Source organism: Canis lupus, chromosome 8 (genome assembly GCF_003254725.2).
Source record: "Canis lupus dingo isolate Sandy chromosome 8, ASM325472v2, whole genome shotgun sequence".
In the NCBI taxonomy this organism is placed as follows: Eukaryota; Metazoa; Chordata; class Mammalia; order Carnivora; family Canidae; genus Canis; species Canis lupus.
The window spans coordinates 61775179-61796257 of NC_064250.1; the positions used below are offsets into that span (position 1 = coordinate 61775179).

The 21079-nt window shown below is 42.8% G+C and overlaps 1 protein-coding gene across 9 annotated transcripts in view; it reads right to left on the reverse strand.

Annotated features, from left to right (window-relative positions):
* Window positions 1-21079, reverse strand: part of TTC7B (tetratricopeptide repeat domain 7B) — a 250993-nt gene that overhangs the window by 120592 nt on the left and 109322 nt on the right. For 7 of the 9 annotated variants that reach the window (XM_025443119.3, XM_025443121.3, XM_025443120.3 and 4 more), the window contains 4 exons: window positions 18724-18802; window positions 12999-13171; window positions 5484-5547; window positions 1332-1469 (listed from right to left, as the gene is read on the reverse strand). In XM_025443119.3, the coding sequence (XP_025298904.1) occupies window positions 1332-1469; window positions 5484-5547; window positions 12999-13171; window positions 18724-18802 (454 nt within the window). The remainder of the gene's footprint in view (window positions 1-1331; window positions 1470-5483; window positions 5548-12998; window positions 13172-18723; window positions 18803-21079) is intronic. The other 2 variants (XM_025443124.3, XM_049113415.1) reach the window with 2 other exon arrangements.

Below are 21079 nucleotides of genomic sequence, written 5' to 3' on the forward strand. Positions count from 1 at the left end.
TTCAAGCTGAGCAAAGGCCACGCTGCTACATGATGGGATGAAGGTAGGCATGCCAACCACCGCCAACCTTGGCCCCAGAGAGATGCTTTCTTTAGTGGTTTATCTGGGGGGAGAAAAGTTCCCCTGAGAAGAACTCAGCTGTGAGCTGGGTGGCACTGTCCCCAGAGGCAGACTCCATGGTGGCCAGAGCAGCTAGGAACTAAGTAGCTTGGAGGGGAGGGTCCTGGGAAATCGAAGCACTCCCAGTGGAAAGAACGTGGGCAGAGTCCCAGGGGTGGACCAGGTGTGGCAACAACATCTGGACACACTGCTTTATGTAGCCGGCCTGCAAGGGGCTTTTTTGGAACACTGAGTAACCACTGCCCTGTATAGTCACCAAACTGAAGACTAAAAAAAGACCCGAGCCACGCAGGCTCATCTGTCCTCCAAGGCTCCTGCCTCATGTGGCGATGCACCGGCAGGCGAGGGGGTGAGCCGGGCGCGCATCTGATTCCAGCCAATGTGTTACTATATTTCATTCCCTGTCCTCATGCCCAGGGACTGCTGCCATGTGGATAAATTTAGAAAGAAAAAGATAAATAACATGGAAAAGTCCATTTGAACAAAATGAATTGTTTTCTTTCTTTCTTTCTTTCTTTTTACACCGCTAAAGAAAAGGATAAACCGATCGTGTTACTTATTCAGCCCTGACCATGGTGGAATTTGGTATTCTGGGCAGTGGTTCAATAATGCATGACTGCAACCCAAGATGAACTAGCTTCTTCTGAAAATTGTAAAACAGTCAAGCTTCCATCCTCAACGTTTTTTAGAAGCTGAAGGAACAAAATGACAGTACCTCACACAAGATCTGGAATCAACTCAGGTCTCTCCTAAGCGAGCAAAAGTCTTTAAATGAAGACCATGTTTATTTACACGGATCCCTATATCAGGTCCCCTGACAATAAACTGTGCCTGATGGTGCCATCTCACCAGGAGTCATGCATCGCTGCTTTAGATAAAGTAAAACCTGCTTTGTAAGGAAAGTACAGATGGGAGACTTTTGGGTGATGGTAGAAATTACCCTGCAAGAGAAACTCCTTGAGGAATGCTTGCCTTCCTTCACACACAAACCCACAGCCAATGGGTTTATGGGCCATAGGTAGGAAGTCACAACCAGTGAATTCCATGATCCAATCATGTAGCCCAATTCCCATTCCACAGAGTGAAGTGACGGGCCAAGGTCACATGGCTACCAGTGACAGAGGGGTCAGGACCAGGTCTCAAGGCTCCTCCCAGGGCTTCTTCTACGAGCACCACCCCCCACCTGGAAGTACCAGACTCAAGGGCTCTACCTCCGACAGCATCTCATACTGGCCTCTTCTTCCAAGGGCTATGGTCAGTAAATCATAGACCACGGACGCACTCTGCAAACTGATGAGGCGGTCGCTCTTGTGCTCAGGTATTCTGCTCAGCACAGCGTCCCGGTTGGCCTGAGAACATAGAAGAGAGAAGCAGATGGTGAGCCAGCCCAGGCACACAGCTATTATTTCGTGTAGAGAAGTTGGCTAGGCCCTCCAGCCCCCGGCAGCTTGCCCAGGAGACAAGGGCAGGAATGAGTAAGGGGCTTGTCGCCTTGGGTTGTATATTCAAAATCCCCAGGGCACCTTAGCACATGGTATGGGGTATTATCCAAACACAAAGGCCTGGAGGTATGGTCCTGGAGGATGCTTGGTACCTGTCAGCAGACATCTGGAGGAAGCTTTGGGAGCTTTCTCCTGGGCGCGGGCTCACAGCCAGCCCCGCTGCAGACACAGCCAATGCTCAGGCGGCAGTACAATCACCCATCAGGTGGGGTCCTGCTATGCCTCCCTTGAAGGTCCTGCTTCTGCTAAAGGTTGGGGGAGAGGGGAACAGCCCCAGCCCCACACTGCCATCATCAAATGGTGCCATTAAGGTCCCTGGGTCCTGTAGAGACACATCATCATACTTTCCCTCTATCACTAAAGCAACATTCAGATCCCTGTATGGCACTTTTGTCAGAACAGACAATAAAGACTAAGGCAATCTTGTTTAGGGAAGCACAAAACAGCTGTAGAAGAGAAAGCAAGAAGCAAACAGATTTTTTTTTTTGTTGCTTTAAAGGATATTACCAGAGGACTCAAGAGAACACCTTGCCTATTGCATGTCCCCGCTCCTTGGCACAGAAATACAGCAGGCACATTCAAGCTTATTAATCTCATCTATCTGGAAATCAAATGCTCTTTACAACAACATGTTTTCATTACTTTTGAAATTTAATTTCTCTACAGACTCTCCAGACACATCAGATGTATTAGGGCTGCTAACCACTCTAACCATTTTGCTTTCCTCCCTACTAGGGAGTTCAGAATCAATTAAGTTAGATTTTGCCTCTCTTTTCTCCCCCTGCTAATTAGCAGAAGTCTCCAGATCTGTCCATCCCTAGGAGGACAGAAAGGGCCCCTTTGTTTTTCCTGTGAAAGTGGTATGTGAGGTACCAGGGTCGCTGGTCTAGGCAGGCTGACAGGCATCTGCCTGCCTGAAGTGCCCACACACCTGCTCTCTCACTAATGAGATGAAAGGCCTTCTCCATGTGTGAGTCCAAGGCACTCACTTTTAGCCACCCATCAGTACTTACTCACTTTAGAACTCCTTGCTCTTAAATGTCAAAGACAAATAAGAATATATAAGACAGGCCACTTCCTACCAAGTGAGTCATCTCTTATGGATACAAGCCTGCTTTTGAAGATTTCATTCTAAGGTTTTCTTGTTAGAAGCGACTTTGAGCCAACCAAAAGAAGCTCTAAAGGAAATAGGAGCCTGCTGTAAGGAGTTGCATTTTATTTACTTGCTATAAATGTTTCAAATTTATTAAGGCCAATGCCTAGAAGAGAACAAAACAAAATACTACTTAAAAGAGATTTTCAAGTTATGCCAAGTATATTTTTAAAAAAATTTTTAGAGAAAGTCTATTGATGCCTTTTGATTAAAACCTCAAACAGATTCACAAATAACAAATACCCCAGAACACCATCGCAGAGGTAGTTGTGCAAATGTAGTTCTGATCACCCCCTCTCTCCTGGGCAAGTTCATTTGAGGCAAGAAAGCCATACAATGCCAAACGAAATCATACACGTGGAGACACTATGGACAAGTTGATGTTTTCTAAGATAAAGTCAGAATCAACGAAGAATACAATTTTCTCAGACACTAAAAAAATCCCACAGGAATTCTCATTGAGAATTCTGAAATTGAGCATATGCGTTTTCTATCTAAAAACTGAAAAATCAAGAAGTCAAGGAACATGAAAAAAAGGTTTCCAAAGGAAACTTAATTTAGACTTCTACCTACATAATTATGGAATGATTTACACAGAGAGCATAATCATTTTGGTTGGAAACCCAGACCTTCACATTTACTGATGATGTCATTAGATTTCACCATCCTCTGAAGAGAGTTTCCAGAAATTAAATACCACAGAGCCAAATCTGGTGGTCTCAAAGGGATCTCAATTTTGAGTATTATTAGTTTCTATCATTTCAATTAAGGAGAGGAAAGTTGGAGATGTCATTCCCAAGACATCTACACTTTGAATAGGCATTTTAGAGATGTGGCTATGTTTTCCAAGTTCTAAACTGGAACACAATATTTTCAATCAGAATTGTCCAAGAAATCAAAAATGTGTGGTCGTCACTCTTTCAGAACTTCCCCAACATAACCAACCAAGTCTGCCCAAGGGAAACTAACTGCCAAGTTGCGAGGAGCCCAGCTTAGGATGAGGGAATGTGAGCTTGGGGGCCAACATAAGCTCCCCACCACCACCAAGAATGGATGACAAAGCGTGGTGAGACTGGCTCATTGGAAAAGCAGTCACTGAATGCCACGAAGTGCCAGCCTGCTCACATATATGCCTTCCCTGATTGTGCCAAGGCAGAGTAGAGAATGTAAATGACACCATTCTGAGTTAACAGCTGACAGTCAAGGAAAGATGAGTCAAGGGGGGCAACCTTACATCCCTCAGAGGAAGTAAGGCCAATGACGTCAAAGAGGTTCCAAATAAAAAGCAGTGGTAACTCAAGCAGTCTTGCTCTTGTAAACATTGCTGGGCCACTTCACAGAACAAGAAAATCCAAAGCTCGAAATTAAGGCAAGAATACTAGCCTCCCTGGGATGCTTAGGTGGCTTAGTGGTTAAGCCTCTGCCTTCGGCTCAGGTCATGATCCTGGGGTCCTGGGATCAAGTCCCACATCAGGCTTCCTGCAGGAAGCCTGCTTCCCCTCTGCCTGTGTCTCTGTCTCTGTGACTCTCATGAATAAATAAATAAAATCTTTTTTTTAAAAAAAAGAAGAATGTTAGCCTCCCTGACTCATCCCAGCCTCTCTTGATCCCTCCTCCACTCAGCACATGGACATTCTTCTTGTGCTCCATTTCTAAATGCTCTTCAGTTGGATGTATTTCCTGCCACTGCACACTTGGGGAAGAAGGAAAATACCTTTCTTGCTTCAGTTACATTTTTTTTTCCCTCCTCCTTCTCCTCCCGCCTGATGGTGAGGTGGGAGATATGGGAGGAGGCAGTGTGATCTAGTAGGAACAACAGACCATTTCAGGATGCACTCATTCCGCTCCAGTCCTCAGGTTCCTCATCTATAGAACGAGGGAATGGGTGTGAGGATAGCTCAGTCCTTCCAAGTGCCAGGGGCCTCGCCATTCTGCTCAGGTGCTCAGCACATACCACCTACATGCCAAGGTGATAACTACTGTGACACAGACTGCTTCCCACAGTTTCAAGCCAGGGCGGTCATGCCTAGCAATACGCAGAGCAGAAACCCAATAAATGGTGAGTAATGAAATTCTAGACGTAAACTTTGATATCCTGGCCAGACATTAAGAAAACATTCCAAAGCAATCTGATGGCCTGGCAAAAACTCTCTCAAGACAGTGGAGCCAGGTAATAGGAGAGAGCTCTTGCAGTGCCTGGGGAGCAGGCGGGAGGCTGGTCCAAGAGGAGGAGGCTGCTTCATCAGGCTCTTGCTACAAAACCACCAGTGATTTATCCCTGAAGTTTCCCTCCCACCCAGGCAGGTGGAGAGGGCTCAAAAAGGTTATCCTCTGGGGGCTTCCTCCTCTTTCTAGGGTTCCTTTGGTGGTCCTTCTAGCTGCAGCTTACCTATCCACAACTGTGGTAGTGTTCCCTCAACACTCAGTGGGCAAGCGAATGAACTCAGATGCCTGTTTGCTGCTACCATAAGAAAAGCTCCATGTTCCAGGCTGAGATTAACCTATGAGGGATACTTCTAACTAGTCCAGGAATTAAGAAACAGCTCCCTCCTTTAACCCGTTGTTCCTCCCACCATTGACCGGGGGTATCCCCTTGAGAAAGTATTCTTCTCCCAAGAAAAACGTCCACTGTACAGAGGGAGTCACCATATTGAAAACAGGACTGTAGGAATGGGCAAAAGAAAAATGTAAAAGGACAGTCTACTTACCATTGATTCACTAATCAGCAGTAACAACAGGGCTTCTTCAGTATTTTCTTGAGGACAAAAAATGCTGTGTGAAGAAAATCAAATTTTATATATGGCAATTCAAAATAATATAAAATGCATGATAATGGACAGCACTGAATATTAAAATCTTCTGGATTTTTATGCAGGAGCCACAAAAACATTGTCTCATTTGGACACTTGAATTAATTTGCTATGTTTGTGGTAATCTACAGAATTTATACATTCTAACTGTGCATTTTAATAGCAGGCAGCAGAGCGAAATAAAGCTATAAAAACCACATTAAAAGCCCAAATAATATACACAACTATTATAGAGGCAGAAATTTAGATTGCTACAAACTGCCATTATCTCAATGATAAAGCTTTCTCCTAAACCCATTATGGGGGCATCATGTAGACACTTCACTAAGCAGTACTCTTCTTACCTCTTACTTGCTAACTGCCATACCTCATATTGTCCTTACGGAATAAGAGATTGGAAGCAATTTTAGAGTTTGAATCATTTCTAGAATACTGTAAGAACTTGGCAAGCCACCTTAATTAAACACACATGTTCTATTATAGTGTGGTATGCAAGAGCTAGCTGTCTTATTAATCTATTTTACTGAAGTTGGCCGAGCTCTAACATCTGGGATTAAAAGAAAAAGCTTTTAAGCTCAATGTTGCTCAAGATTAGAGAACAAAAAAAAAAAAAAAAGTCAAACATAACCCCAATCTCCATCCTGTATAGCCTATTTTTTTTGTATGTGTGCTTTGAACATTTTTAGAGACTTGCAGCATTTTTCCCTGTTCTAAAAGCTCTTGAATCCTTTGAGTAGAATTCAGAGTGTTATCACCATTTGAGCCAAACTTGATTCTTTTTTTCATGGAATGGAAGAAGAGTGCAATAAAAATGATCTTGGTAAAAAAAAAAAAACAAAAAAAAAACAAAAAAAAACAAAAAAAAACTCCTGGGTGTTTTGGAGATTATTAAGTAAAGACTAAACTTACATCTTCCCAGCAGTGACATCACAATCATTTAATTTAAGAGATGGGATGATTCGCCCTCACCTCAAAATGGCAAAAAATGAAAAAAAAAAAGGCTTCCATATCATCCACAGCATCATAAATACTTGGTCTCTTTGAAGTGCTGGCAACTTTTGTATGGCATCAAAGGACCGTGAAGAGAAAGACAGAAAAAGCACAGGGCCTGGTTCTCTTTTTACAACTCTGACGTCACTAGAGGTAAGGAAACCACCTGTGGAATGGTTCCCATTGCTCTTGCAGGGCTGCAATTTGATGAAAAGGCTGACCTAGAAATGAGGAGCAAGATTCTAGGATTTGCAGTGAACTTCTTTAAACAGATAGTTTGAGAGGAGCTGGGTTTTTCAAAGACGGAACTCTTCTTTCCCCTTAAATTCAGAAATAGAGTCTACAGCCTTTCAATAAAGAGTACTCTCGTGTGAATGTGTGTGTGTTGGGGGGGAGGGTCCACTCAGCAATCATTTCCTGATATTCTGGCCTTTGCTTACATACAATTGGGACCTTACAAATAAAGCAGTAACATTAACCTTTTTTTTTTCATGGCTAGCTAGTTCTGCATTGTCCAGACTAATTGAAGAGAAGAGAGAGCCCATGCTAATTGTGACTTAACACCAGCCAATTCAGTCCATGGATAATCCCCAAATTCCATCTGAGCCATCTAGCCTGCTTAAATGCTAAGTTGTGTTATTTTTACCAGAGCTGCTAACAAGTAGCACATTAACTGATTCTAATTCCACTTCCTCTACCCTTCCTTTTGAGGCAGGTGAGATGGGTATTCTCAAGCACTGCAAGCTCTCAGAGCTGGCAGAAAGAAGTGAGGGGTCGGAGGGGTAGGAAGGGTAGTTTTAAGAGACATGCTGAAAAACTAAACCCCAGAGTACCCCCTTCCAATGCTCGTGGATTCTCCAGACCTACTTCTGGCCATTCCTCCCCTGTTTTCCATTGAAGGAGCTCAGGGTGGTGGTGGGGCCAAAACTGTTTTTCTTTTGCGACAATCTCCTCTAGGGGCCCAAGAGCCTCAGGGAAGATATTGGGGTACCCAGGCCTTAACCCTGTGAAGTGGAAAAACTGGGGTCCTAGATCCACAGCACACCAAATAAGATGGAATGGCTACATTCTCAGCCCAGCCACCCGACTAACTCATGGGCTGACCTTTAGGCAAGTTGCTTGTTTTCTTATTTTGGATGAACTGATTCATTGTCTGACTCTATACAATGGGAACAAGGGCAAGAATCTTCAAATATAAACAGTGATCATGACCTTGCCCAGGCTGCCAGATAACCCCCCTTTCTTAAAATTTTCCCAGCTGGATGAAAGATGTCACTGTACATGGTAGAAACAATCCTACAAAAGAAATTAATCCAATTTTATCTAACTGCAGGTTATCTTTCTGTCATCGTTAGCTATTACACAGCCAATATCGAGTTGGATGTCTGGAAGTCAATGGCACCATCCAGACATCAGTGCAGACTCTAGTTAGATCCAAGGAGGGCCCCAAACACCTCCAACCCACAAGCAAGTTATGTGTAAGTGACAACAGCAACCCTAAGGCCCAGCAATGGTCTCTTCAGGTTCTTAAAGATTTATTTATTTTGAGAGAGAGAGAAAGCAGGAGTGGGGAAAGAGGAAGAAGCAGAGAGAGAGAAAGAATCTCCAGCAGATGCTCCCCAAGTATGGAGCGCCAATGCAGGAGCTCAATCCCATGACCCGTGAGATCACGACCTGAGCTGAAATCAAGAGCTGGACGCTCAATCAGCTAAGCCTTTGCCTAGGTACCCTTGCCTTTCCAGTTTTACTATGCCTTGTCTGGGTGTGATACCACTAGAGAATTCCCAGAGATCTACAGTCGCTGAACCATAGCCGATGGATAAGAACTTAAAGAATCAAAGCCAACAGGGCAGCCCAGGTGGCTCAGTGGTTTAGCGTCACCTTCAGTCCAGGGCGTGATTCTGGAGACCCAGGATCGAGTCCCGCGTTGGGCTTCCTGCATGGAGCCTGCTTCTCCCTCTGCCTGTGTCTCTGCCTCTCTCTCTGTGTGTCTCATGAGTAAATAAATAAAATTTTTAAGAAAAAAAAAAAAAAAGAAGAAGAACCAAAGCCAACAATGGCTGCAGCTCTGCCCCACCCCCAGGTCACCTGTGAAACATGCAGAGGCAGAGAGTACATCAGTCTAGGTTTGTATGGAAGGATAAGGGTTCCAAGAAAGGAAAAGGACTTAAATCAGTCATTAGGAGTACCTGTTGATTATGAAGGATCAGCTAACCCAATCTGAGGATCACTCAGGCACAAAATTCCATACAGGTCAACACCCCCTCAGGACATGAGGGTCTTTCATTCAGATCAAGTCCACTGAACAGTGTTTATTTCTTGATCAAGGTACCAATTACGTGAATGTGTTCACTTGGTAAAAATTCATCAAGTGTTACACTTTTGGTTTGTGTATTTCTCTCAATATGTGCTATGTGTCAATAAAAAGCTTACCTAAAAAATAAATAAGCAGGGGCACCTCAGTGGCACAGTTAGTTAACTGTCTGACTCTTGTTCCTGGTTATGTCATGATCTCACGGTCTTGAGATTGAGCCCCAAGCCTGGCCCTGTGCTCAGCATGGAGTCTGCTTGAGATTCTCTCCCTCTGACCCTCTCCTTTCTCTCTCTCACAAATATATAAATAAATAAATTTTATATATATATATGCAAAGGTCAAAGAATTCTTCACAGAAAGACCTAGAAGGAAGGAAGTAAAGAGGCCCACGGCATGTGACTCCTTCTCTCTTTCCTATCTAGGATTGTCAACATTTGATTTCCTTTCAAAGTTCAAGATGGGGAGAGAATGAGCATCCTGTTTCCATTTCAGGTCCAGGATACAATGAGAAGGAGTGGAGTTTTCTGACAGAGTTCGTTTTTCTGTTATATTCCATTATGACCAGCTATTCTGAATGGTCCTTGTGATCTACTGGAGCTGGAAGGCTCTGTGCTTTCTAAAGTCTACTGTGTGCTTGTATTTCTCATAAGAGACCGAGGAGGGGAAAGTGTTTGGGACTACTGGCCAAGATGGGGTTTCATTCTCATCTGTGGATTCCCTTTTTCACCTGCTAAGCCATATAATTGAACTGGTGATAACATCCTTTTTGCCATAGAATTGACTAATCAGATAGTCCTGGTCATCAGGGAGCCCCAAGACAAGTATAATCCCAGCACGCTTTCTGTCTTTACTAAAAAACTAGAAGTATCATTGTGAACTCACAAAACGAGAAAGCTAAAAACTGATGGTGATAACAGAAAGAATAAGGATCAATGGGGAAATTAAGGAAATAGTGAATTAAAAAAATGAACAAAACCAAAAGTTGGTTCTTCAAAAAGATCAATGAAATTTGACAAAAGTTGGCTTAGCATCTGAAAATCAATTAACGTAATACATTAAATCAACAGGATAAAGGACAAAATGTACATGATTATTGATAGATGCAGAAAAAGCATTTGACAGAATTAAATACCTTCTCAAGATAAAAAGAATTCAACAAAATAGTGATAGAAAGGAATGTTCTCAACCTGATAAAAGGTATTTATGAAAACCCATAGCTAATTTCACACTTAATGGTGAAAGACTGGACACTTTTCCCCCTCGTAACATCAGGTATCAAGTGGTATCAAGGATATCCACTATGCTTGCCACTTCTATTCAACATTGTGCTGGAGGTTCTAGCCAAAGCAATTAGGGAAGAAAATGAAATAAAAGGCATCTAGGTTAGAAAAGAAAAAGTAAGACTACACTTATTTACAGATGACTTGGGGGGCTTGATCTTGTGGAAAATCCTAAGGAATCTAAAACACTATTTGTTTTCTTCTTTTTATTTTATTTTATTTATTATTTATGATAGTCACACACAGAGAGAGAGAGAGAGAGGCAGAGACACAGGCAGAAGGAGAAGCAGGCTCCATGCACCAGGAGCCTGACGTGGGATTTGATCCCAGGTCTCTAGGATCGTGCCCTGGGCCAAAGGCAGGCGCCTAACTGCTGCGCCACCCAGGGATCCCTAAAACACTATTTGAACTAATGAACAAATTCAGCAAGACTGCAGTATACAAGATCCAATATAGAAAATCAATTGTATTTCTCTATACTTGCAATGAACAAACTAAAAATGAAATTAAGAAAATAATTCCACTTATGATAGCATCCAAAAGAATAGCATAAAACACAGTAAGTTTCACAAAGTAAGTGCAAAACTTATACCCTGAAAACAACAAATAATTGTTGGAAGAAACTAAATTATATCTAAACAAATGAAAAGGCATCCCATATTCATGGATCAGAAGACTTTTTTTTTTTTTTTTTAGAAGACTTAATATTGTTAAGATGGCAATACTCCTCCAAATTGATCTATAGATTCAATGCAATTCCTATCAAAATCCTAGCTGCCTTTTCTTTCTTTTTTCTTCCAGAAATGGACAAACTGATACTAAAATTCATATTAAAATGCAAGGGATTGGCAGATAGGGGGGTGACAGCTCAGGGATGCTAGATTTCTTTCCAGGGTTATAAAAATGTTCTAAAGTTGGTTATGGTGATGGAAGCACAACTAAGCCCCTGAACTGTATTTTTTTTTTTTTTTTTGGTTTTTAAATTTATTTACATGATCTCTACATCCCATGTGGGGCTTGAACTCATGAGCCCAAGACTGAGGCACATGCTTTTGACTGAGCCAGCCAGGTGCCCCCTGAACTGTATACTTTAAATGAGTGAATTGTATAGCAGGTGAATCATAGCTCAATAACATGGTTAAAAAAAAAATGATTGCATCTGTGTGGAATGAAATTGTGACTCAGCACCCAGTCCTGTTATGGGAATCTCCCTTTAACTAGTAACTGCACTTTCTAGATCTGCATATTGCCTCCATAATTCTCCTTAGACAGGAGAAAGTTGATGTCAGAAGAGTGACAAAGTCTCAGTGGTTCACCAGATAAAGGAGAAGTGGCCAACATTATGAGCTTTTCTGCCTTCAAGAGGTAAGGCCACATTGGAATAACACCCAAAGAGACACAGAGCTCTACCCACATGTCCAGCTTGATTAGGGAAGGGAACAAGAGCTGAGTTTCTCAATATACCTGGCACCTTATATACCTGTCTATTAAGCAGCATAGAAAGCAGGTGGAAAAAAAAAATCTCAGGCCTATTTCTAGGATTTAAATTTCACTTTAAACATGAGCCCCAAACCTGCTACTAAATAGTTCATAATGAGGGGTCAGCATTTTTAAAGTGAGAGTTCAGGACGTGCTAGAACAGATGTTCTGTGAATCCAGATAAGGACTAAGAAGTAAACACAGGCTGTGAATTCAGCAAACTCATCGTCAACAAGGCCATAAAAAAGGGGGATTAAGTTAAAAGGCGGATTAAACACAAACTAAAATAAGCCTAGGGAAAAAGTTAAGAATATGCTCATTTGTCTGAATCCATAGGAGAAATGGGGTCTGAACAAGAGGAGGATGAGGGAGAGAAATGCTAGGGTCAACATAAGGGGATTAAGAGGAGCCTGCCTGCTGGAGAAGTGCTGCCCCCTTGGAAAATGGGACAATCATTTACAGAAGTCACATACCCAGTCAGCATCTAGTCACCACCACCCCTCCCCGCAGATCTAACAGCACTTGCTCTGGGGCCCCAGAAACAGCAGCCTGCAGTCTCTCTCCCATTTTTCCAATTTGACAGCCATCAAGGGAAGTTTCCGTATTTATTCATACATGCCTCCTTCCCCTCATGGAGAGATTCTGAAGAGCCATCATGCCTTGTCCTTGCAGGAACTGGCAAAGATATGAGAGTGAGGCTCGAAGATGAGGAATCAAGAGTGAGTCAATAATCTCTGGTCTCCTGGCTCTCCTCATGGTCTCTGCCTGCCATCCCCTAGTGCCCCCAACCTGGGGAAGGCCCATGCTGAGGATCTAGTGGTTCCCTAGCTCATCTTCCTCCAGGTTGGTCAAGTCTTAGATTCAAAACTTAAAAAAATTAAGAAGTTCTAAAAAGACATCATCTTCCAATCACAAATTATTTAATCTTCCTTCTTTTTATGGCTAATTCAGTTGAAAACTAATTTTTAAACAAAAGGATCAACGACTCGATGAAAAAAAGAAGGTTAAGTCCAACTTATAAACAGCATTGTCAATGATTGCTGGGTAATGCTGGGGTTCTTATAACAAACAGAATGAGAATCCAAAAGACCAATGGTGATGGCTGAGAATAGTAGCCAAGCACTAAGATGAGAGAAACTTTCCTACTTACAATGTGCCCACTGGTGCATAGATATTCACAGATGTTATGAAAAATAATGAGGTATGTCCATCAAACTAGCAAATGAGACCTGTCTGTTTTGTTCCTCTTTCAGCAGAAGAATCTGCCCTTGAACATCTACTCATCTTTGAGTTTTCCCAAAGCTTCCCTCCCATCCCCCAACCCACAAGTGAGGACACCAACTATCATACTTCTCCCCTGAGTAGACTCGAGCTTTCCGAGTGAGGGTGTAGGTTTTTGTGTTTGCTCCTTTCCGGAGAGGATCGTCCAGAGGTGACTGGCAGGGTGGATCCTCCAGAGGGTTCCAGTAGCTCTGTTCACACATACCCCGCAACAAGATCTCCGCCAATTGCCTGGCTATTGTCTGGGAATACAAAAGAGCAAAGGCACAGCCATGAATCTATTTTGTATCATTCATTCACTCATTCGTTCATTCAGTAAATATTTTTCAGTCATTGCTTTGTGCAAGGCACTATTCCAGGACTCATGGCTAAACGTTTTTACTTCTCTGATGAAAATTGTATCAGTTGATGGCAAAAAAGAAAAGGAAAGAAAATACACTAAGGTATTTGGACCATCTTAAAAGACAAGCCTATACCCTTCACATGCCACCCTACCTCTGTGGCACTCTAAAGCGCTCAAGGGTTTTATGCCTGAAGCTACTGAAACTTTAGTTAAGCTCCTTCCTGAAAGTTCTTATAATAGGTGAACTGCAAATATTTTTTGTCACCTCCCAACAGATCCCTGCTAAAACCCAAACTTGGGAAAAAGCCGGTGCTCAACCTAGATGATGTCATTCTTGGGGGGAGAAAAATCTCTTCATTGCTGATAAGATGGTATCCAGGACAGATTTTTGGAATGCCTTCCCTCTTTGAAGTGCCAAGGGCCAGTACCACAGTGGCCCCATTCTGGGACTCAGCACCGGAATGTCTGCTCCAGTTACACCCTGGGCCTCCCAGCCCAGAGGCTATACTGCTGGCCTATGCAAAAGAGAAAGCAAGGTGGCGAGTGTGGCGACTGATCAAGACCTCTTTTCAAAGCTGGTTAGGTATCTCGTTTTCTTCGCTGTGAAAACCCAGACCATATCCAGGTCTTGTCATCCTAAGTAAGACCCAGATTACTATGCTCTTCAAACTCTATAGTAGAACAGGATGCTGGATGATGAATGGGAGGAGGGGGGATGTGGCACCTACTAAGAAATATTTTGTTAGCTGATGCGTATCAGTTCACTTACCTCATAATCTTCCACTGGTAAAGAAGAGGAAGAATAAAAACAAACAAAAAAACCCCACAAAATCTCCCTGAAAACAGAAGCAGGGCACCTCGGGGGGTAGGGGTAGGGGGTGGTCCATGCTACCCCACAATCAGCCAAAGGTGGCAAAATAAAACTTCAACCATCGAGTTTTTCCACAAAGTTTTCACTTTCTTTGGAAATACGCAGGCAAAGAATGCTTATCTTCCCTGAGAGTGAGACTTTTAAATAAATATGTTCCAGAAGAAACTTTGCTGGGTTTTCATCCATGTGAAATCTCCTAAAACACCACAAGGAAATTTAAATGCAACCAAATCACTAGCTCAGTGGCTTCTGATAACCACTGGGTAAAGGCAAATTTTCTTGATTATTCCCAAGCAAGACCCACTGGCTTTAATGTCTATAAAAATGAGAAATTAAATGCATTCCTATCATCCCCAACTGAGCCATCTGTAAAGATCTCATAAGAACACAATTTTCAGGACCTAAACAGTTCCTGAACTGTTTTCTTAAGCCCTTCATTACAGTTTCATTTCGATCTCCCTGCAGTCATATAAGCTAATGACTTCTGCTGGAAGCATCGACTGGCAAAAATAGCCTCCACTCACCATAGTGGAGAAAAAAAAAGTCAAAGGAAAAAAAAAATGAACAAGGAACTTCATTTTCTGGATATACCTGCCATGGAGGGATTCTAAAGTTATAAAAATCTCTGCCCTCCACAGTTTGCTTGTCCATTACAAGATAGCTTGTGCTAGATCTCACTTTACCTACAAGTACTAACCTTCCAGAGAAACTTTGAAAATGAGGTTTAGATGTGATTGCATATTTTAAATGTATCACTTCACCACTGCACTGACGATCAGGAAAGATGTCTGCTGTGTGCACTGACAGCTCAAACGGAAGTTCAGAACGGGAGATAAATATGAGAAATGACCAGCAGATCACCAATATCGATCAGACCTTTTACTTTTTTATACTTGGGTTTCATTTACTTGCAGTGAAATGCTTATAAATTGTTGGTAGCTATCAAATAAAGTCAGAAGGAAAGAAAGGAAAGGAAGGGAGCCAGAAAGAAAGAAGTCAAACTTTTATGTATAAACTTGGTCATTAAATCCATTTTGGGGATGCCTGGGTGGCTCAGAGGTTGAGCATTTGCCTTTGGCTTAGGGCATGATGCTGGAGTCCCAGGATCGAGTCCTGCATTGGGCTTCCTGCATGGAGCCTGTTTCTCTCTCTGCCTAGGTCTCTGCCCCACCCCCCACCCCCACACACCCCCTTGTGTCTCTCATGAATAAACAAAATCTTTAAAAAATTTTTCATTTTGTATGTATTTTTTTAATTGTGGCAAAAATCATGTAACATTAAAACTCATCATTTTAACCATTTTAGTGTCTGAGCTAATGGTGCTTAGTCCATTTACAGTGCTATGCAACCATCACCTCTCTGGTTCCAGAATATCACTTCCAGAGGAAACCCTGCACCCGTGTAGTGGTTACTTCCCATTCCCTCCTCCCAGCCTCCAGGAATAATAAGCCTGCTTTGAGGAGATCTGCCTGCTGGGGACATATCATGTAAATGGAATCATGTAACATGGGGCCTTTTGGGTCTGGCTTTTTCACTCAGCATCAAGGATCACTCATGCCGTAGCCTGGGTCAGTGTCACGTTCCTTTTTGTGGCTGAATAATACTCTGTTGTGTGGACATACCACATTTTGTTTATCTAGTCATCAACTGATAGAATTCAGATGGTTTCTAGCTTCTGGCTAGCATAAACAGTGCTGCTACGAACATTCACGTGCAAGTTTCTGTTGGAACACCTGCTTTCAGTTCTTCGAAGTATTTATCTAAGAACAGGGTTGCTGTAAATGTATTTGTAAATCCTTCTCGGCTATGGTTGCACCCCAGATGGAGTTTACAAAGCAACTTTTCCATCTCACAGGAGTGTCATAAATTTGCAAAATCAGCTAATTTTAAGGAATCATATAGTTACGAGCTGCATTAACTGGACAAGTTTGAAGATGGCCACTGTAGATCAAGAAACCAGTAAATAAGACCCACAAAGTACTTCTCAATAGGGAAGGCAAAGAATGCCTCATGGAAATGAGAAACTAAGGTTTTCGGGTACTGTCCCAAACCTACTTCCTTGGCATTTCTGAGGTCAGGGACCGGGATGAGCATTTGTTCACAGTTCCTCAGATAATTCTGATGCACGCCATTGGTTAAGCACTCAAGGAACTGGAAGCAGTTCGACCTTGTTACTTGAGGCTCATCAGCCAAGGCCAAAAGCTAAATACCTACTTGCACCTCAAGTCCAACACAGAGCAAAAGTGACCCCGCCACACTGTCACCACTAAACAGTTTACAGCTGAAAATGCCCAGGGGCAGCAGCTCTGGTCTACCCAAACTTCTCTAGAAGCCTCTTCACTCTTCTCAAAAAAAGAAAAAAATGCTTGAAGAAACCTCTCTCCACTCCTGACGTGTCTTTATTCAGAATCCCATCTCATAGGATTTTTAGAAGTTAAAGTACATTGATTTGAATATCATAAACCTCAGGCAATCATGGAAGATATTCTCGAATTCTGTGAGGAATACCGTTGACGTAAGCAGCTGGCATATGCCTACAGCGTATTCGGATGCACTCACACCTTCTAGTGGGGGAGAAACCATTAATCTCCTTCATAAAATATATATGCTTTTGAGACAACAATATGAACAAATGCTCCATACTTAAGCAATTTTGGAAGATTGGCTTTTTAATCAGCTTTTAAAACAATTATAAGAACCCTTGCCAATACAACCAGTTACTTTATTGTGCTTCTAAATCTTAAAAGAAACTGTTCATGCTGACCAGGCAAGAAGCTTTATGAAATGTTGGGAGTAGGTCAATTTGAGAGAAAAGACACTTGTCAACAATTTTTATCCATATTTTTTCAGGTTTTTTTTTTTCCTTAAAGAACTCTACAAATTGAAATATCTGGATTGAACCTCTTAAGGCACCCCCAAAATCACATCAATATATAAATAAATACCAAAGACCAAGTGAGGTCTTGGTGGCGGGGGCATGTATAAAGTTGCTCATCTTGTCTCACCCCTAATTCTAGGAAAGCCTACTGCTTAGCCATCTGCGTCCACAAGTTGGATATCTGCATCCTAAAACCCTGGAGACACCAAAATAAAGATACAGCCTCACTTCCCATGACAGGAGTCACTGAGCCTTGCCCAACTGAAAATGCTCCCGTATATTTTAAGGGGTCGTGACAATGGGAGGACAGTGGTACACTGTAACAAGACAAGAGTGGAATCTTATATGGGGTTGTTATGTCAGTTGTGAAAGGGGTATTTGCTTAGTCTCCGGTAAACACCAGGCCTTCACCCAGATATGTATGGAGGTATCATTAATAATCCTCCCAGGCAGGAAAGTTTAAGGATTCAAAGGAAGAGAGAGAACTTATGCCAACAAGACAGTCAAATTGCTGATTTGATGCTGATGAACAAGTTTATTTAACTAGCTTTTATATTTCTCCTCAAAGTTTTAGCACCAATGCAATTAGTCGAACAACCAGGTACTCTTCAGGATCCAATCTGCTTTGCTCAGGCTGGGTTTTGGTATGAAATCATTAACATACAACCAACCCCTTGACCACAATGGCATCAGGCAAGGCTTATATTCTCCCTGCCTTACAGGATGCACTTGTTCTGTTTCAGGAGGTAGCACTACCAAAGTACACAAAAAGATGCTCAATGTCACTAGCCATCAGGGAAATGTAAATTAAAAACCACAACGAGACAGCACTTCATACATACTAGGATGCCCAGGACTAAAAAAGACAGACAATAACAAGTGCTGTTAAGGATACGGAGAAATCGGAGCCCTCACAACGGCTGCTGGGAATATAAAATGGTGTAGCTGCTTTGGAAAATTGTCTGGCAATTGCTCCAAATGTTAAACGTGGAGTCACCATGGGATCCAGCAATTCCACTCCTAGGCACCTGAACACACCCATGTCCACCTAAAAAGTTGTGTAAGAATGTCCACAGAGGGATTACCCATAATAGTCAACACAGGGAAACAATCCAAATGTCCATCAACAGATGAATAGACACACAGAATGTCTTATATCCACGCAGTGGAATAGTACTTGGTCACAAAAAGGAGCGAAGTGCAGATCCATGCTACAGCATGGCTGAACCCTGAGATACCATGCTACGTAAAGCAGGCCAGTCACAAAGAAGACCACCTAGTATGTAATTCCATTAACATGAAATTTACAAAACAGGCAAATCCATAAAAGCAAAAAATAAAACAGTGGTTGCCAGAGGCTGGGGGGAAAAGAGAGGATGCGGGTTGATAGCTGATAGGCACAGGGGTTCTTTGGGGGGTGAGAATGTTCTGAAATTAAATATTAGTGATGGCTAAACACTCTTGTGAGTACACTAAGATCAGCTGACTTTAAATGGGTGAACTGTGTGATGTGGAAATTACATCTCACTAAAGTATGTGTGTGTGTATATGTATATATATACACACACATATATATTTCTCTCTATATATACATATATATTTCATATATATATGGAGGGGAGGGGACAGGCAGGGAGAGGAAGTGGGGAGATAACACCCGAGGTGCCCTTCTGGCCTCAATCAAATCACCCATCGCACTCACCATTCGCAGGTTTTGAGTTGTTCTCGTTTCTACTGCTCTGAGGATCTCTCTAAATCTCCCGACGCCTCTTGTCAAGTTCCTGCGTGCACACAGAATTTGACAGGGTTTCCATCTGGCGTGCATTAATATTAAATATTTTATACACATATTTCAATGCATTTTGTCTACATAAAAGCTGTTGGCTAGATTTTAAGCAAACAATTAGTCTGCATATGCCTGTCCATCTTTGTTCGACTCTGAAAAATTTGGCCTGGTCTTTTGTGCTCCCACAATCAAATTTTCTCAGAGAGAAAAAAAATCAGTTCTGAGGCAAAAAGGAAAAAAAAAAAAGAATGAATGAATGAATGAGTGGAAGGAAGGAAGAAAAAATATGGAAAATATCTTGTAAAGTTTATCTTCGACCTCACAATGGTTCCATAGTTTTCCTGCTTTCCTGATGATGCTAAATCTCTTTTCACTTAAAAGGTCCGTGGCAAGAGGGTTATAGGAATAGTGACATGGCACCAAATGCAGTGTGGTATAGGGTTCCTATAACTCGCCATCTTTATGGGCAGGACAAAGAGAACAGGTATGAAAACTGAGGGGCTCTACCAAGCAATCACTCTGCATCTTCGAAACATGAGTCACTATCTCCAAAAGCCACCGAGCTGACCCTCCTCCTCCCAAATCTGCATCAACAAGAAGCAAATGGTCAAAGGCCCCTTCTGAGAGGGAGCGAATGCATGAGAATTAGAACATTGAGCTTCCCCACGAGGATCAGAACACATCTTATCTCACCACCCACACCTCACCGGGTCACGTTTGGTGACACATTGCACTAAAGGACAGATCATTCTATAGCGACATCCTGGTCACTATATCCAGGCCCCCACTTGTCCTCCCTGAAAGCCGTGCCCAGCCTGTTCAGCCAAGAACGCTTCCTAGCCAGACCCTTTACATTGAGTGCTCCACCACCTATGACATAACTCGGTGATATTTATAACTTGCTCATTAGGACACATCTCATCTTTCCAAAAAGCCGCAGAACAGGTCAGCCGGTGCAGACCTGTCAGCCAGCCTCTGCGGGCTGTGGCAGATGCTCTAGGTATTTGGCTCTCTTCTTGGATGACATTTTAAATCGTGCAAAGCTATTTAATCAAATTGAATATGGGCTCTGCATGCTGCAGGCCCTCACAAGGGCTATTAATTTGTATCTTATACCTACCCATCATCCTAGGACTCTCATTCACAAGAACAGCAGCCCCGGAACTTTAAGATAATAGTTTATTGGCATGAGTACATAAACTCCCGGATTCCTATCACCCACACATATCAGATGGTATCAGATCAGAAGCTTCAGGGTGGCATAAAAAAGAGACGCTAGTGCTCAGGACTCCAAGCAGTGCTGAAGGAACTCTAACAGAGACATGAATGAAAATCAGGTAATGGGCCCCAGGATATTCAATCTAGTCTGCTTTTCCCTTCGTTTGTTTTTATGGGATCCATGTTCACAGGCAACAAAGTACATTTGCTTTGGACTGAAGCTCAGTGCTCTTAAGTAACAGGGGGAAGCAAACAGCTATAACTAACCAGGGATGGGCATGGACACAGCGTTCGAATTTTTTGCCCCAGAATCTCAGACTAAGCTCCTACTGCGTGCACAAGGGAGAGCAGTTGGACTGTGTGTCATAAGGGTGGGGCTAAGGGGACATAATTGGAGACCCATGTTCACAGGGCTGTTTTCCCAGGGTGGCAAGGAGCTCTGAAAAGGCAGCATCAAATCTATATACGATAAGCCAGGGCACCCTCCAAGATAAGAACTGGGCATTGGGACCATCTCTCTTCGCCTTCCCGACAGAATGAGATACTTATCCAGTTAGAGAAGCACAGAATTTTCTAGCTAGCTGCAAGACAACCCAATCTAGTCCACTGTGACACAGAAGCGAAATGGCTTGCTCAGCTTCACGAACCCAGTGAAAGAGTGAGCTGGAAGCTTTCTATTAGATTCTATCACCTTCCTGGGCAAAAGAAATATCAGCTGTAAGACAGAGGAGGTGCCGCTCTGGAAGGAAAGAACAAAAATACCAAGAGGAGAGCTCAGGCCTGCGGTCTTGATCATATATATGCAAATTACTTCATATATACATAACGCAAATTTTTACACGTCCCGGTGATCACGGCTGATGAGATACTCCCGGGAAGTGGCTCAAAATTGGAAAGAAAATCCGACGGTGCAGGCGAAGCAGTCTGGTGGCCGAGGTACTGCCCCGGGACCGCTGCCTTGAGGGAGGGAGGGTGGCTGGAGAGGTTGGATTCTCCCGCGCGGGCCCGACGCCCCCTGCTGGAGGCCTGGGGGAAGTGCCTGGGACGTGGGGGG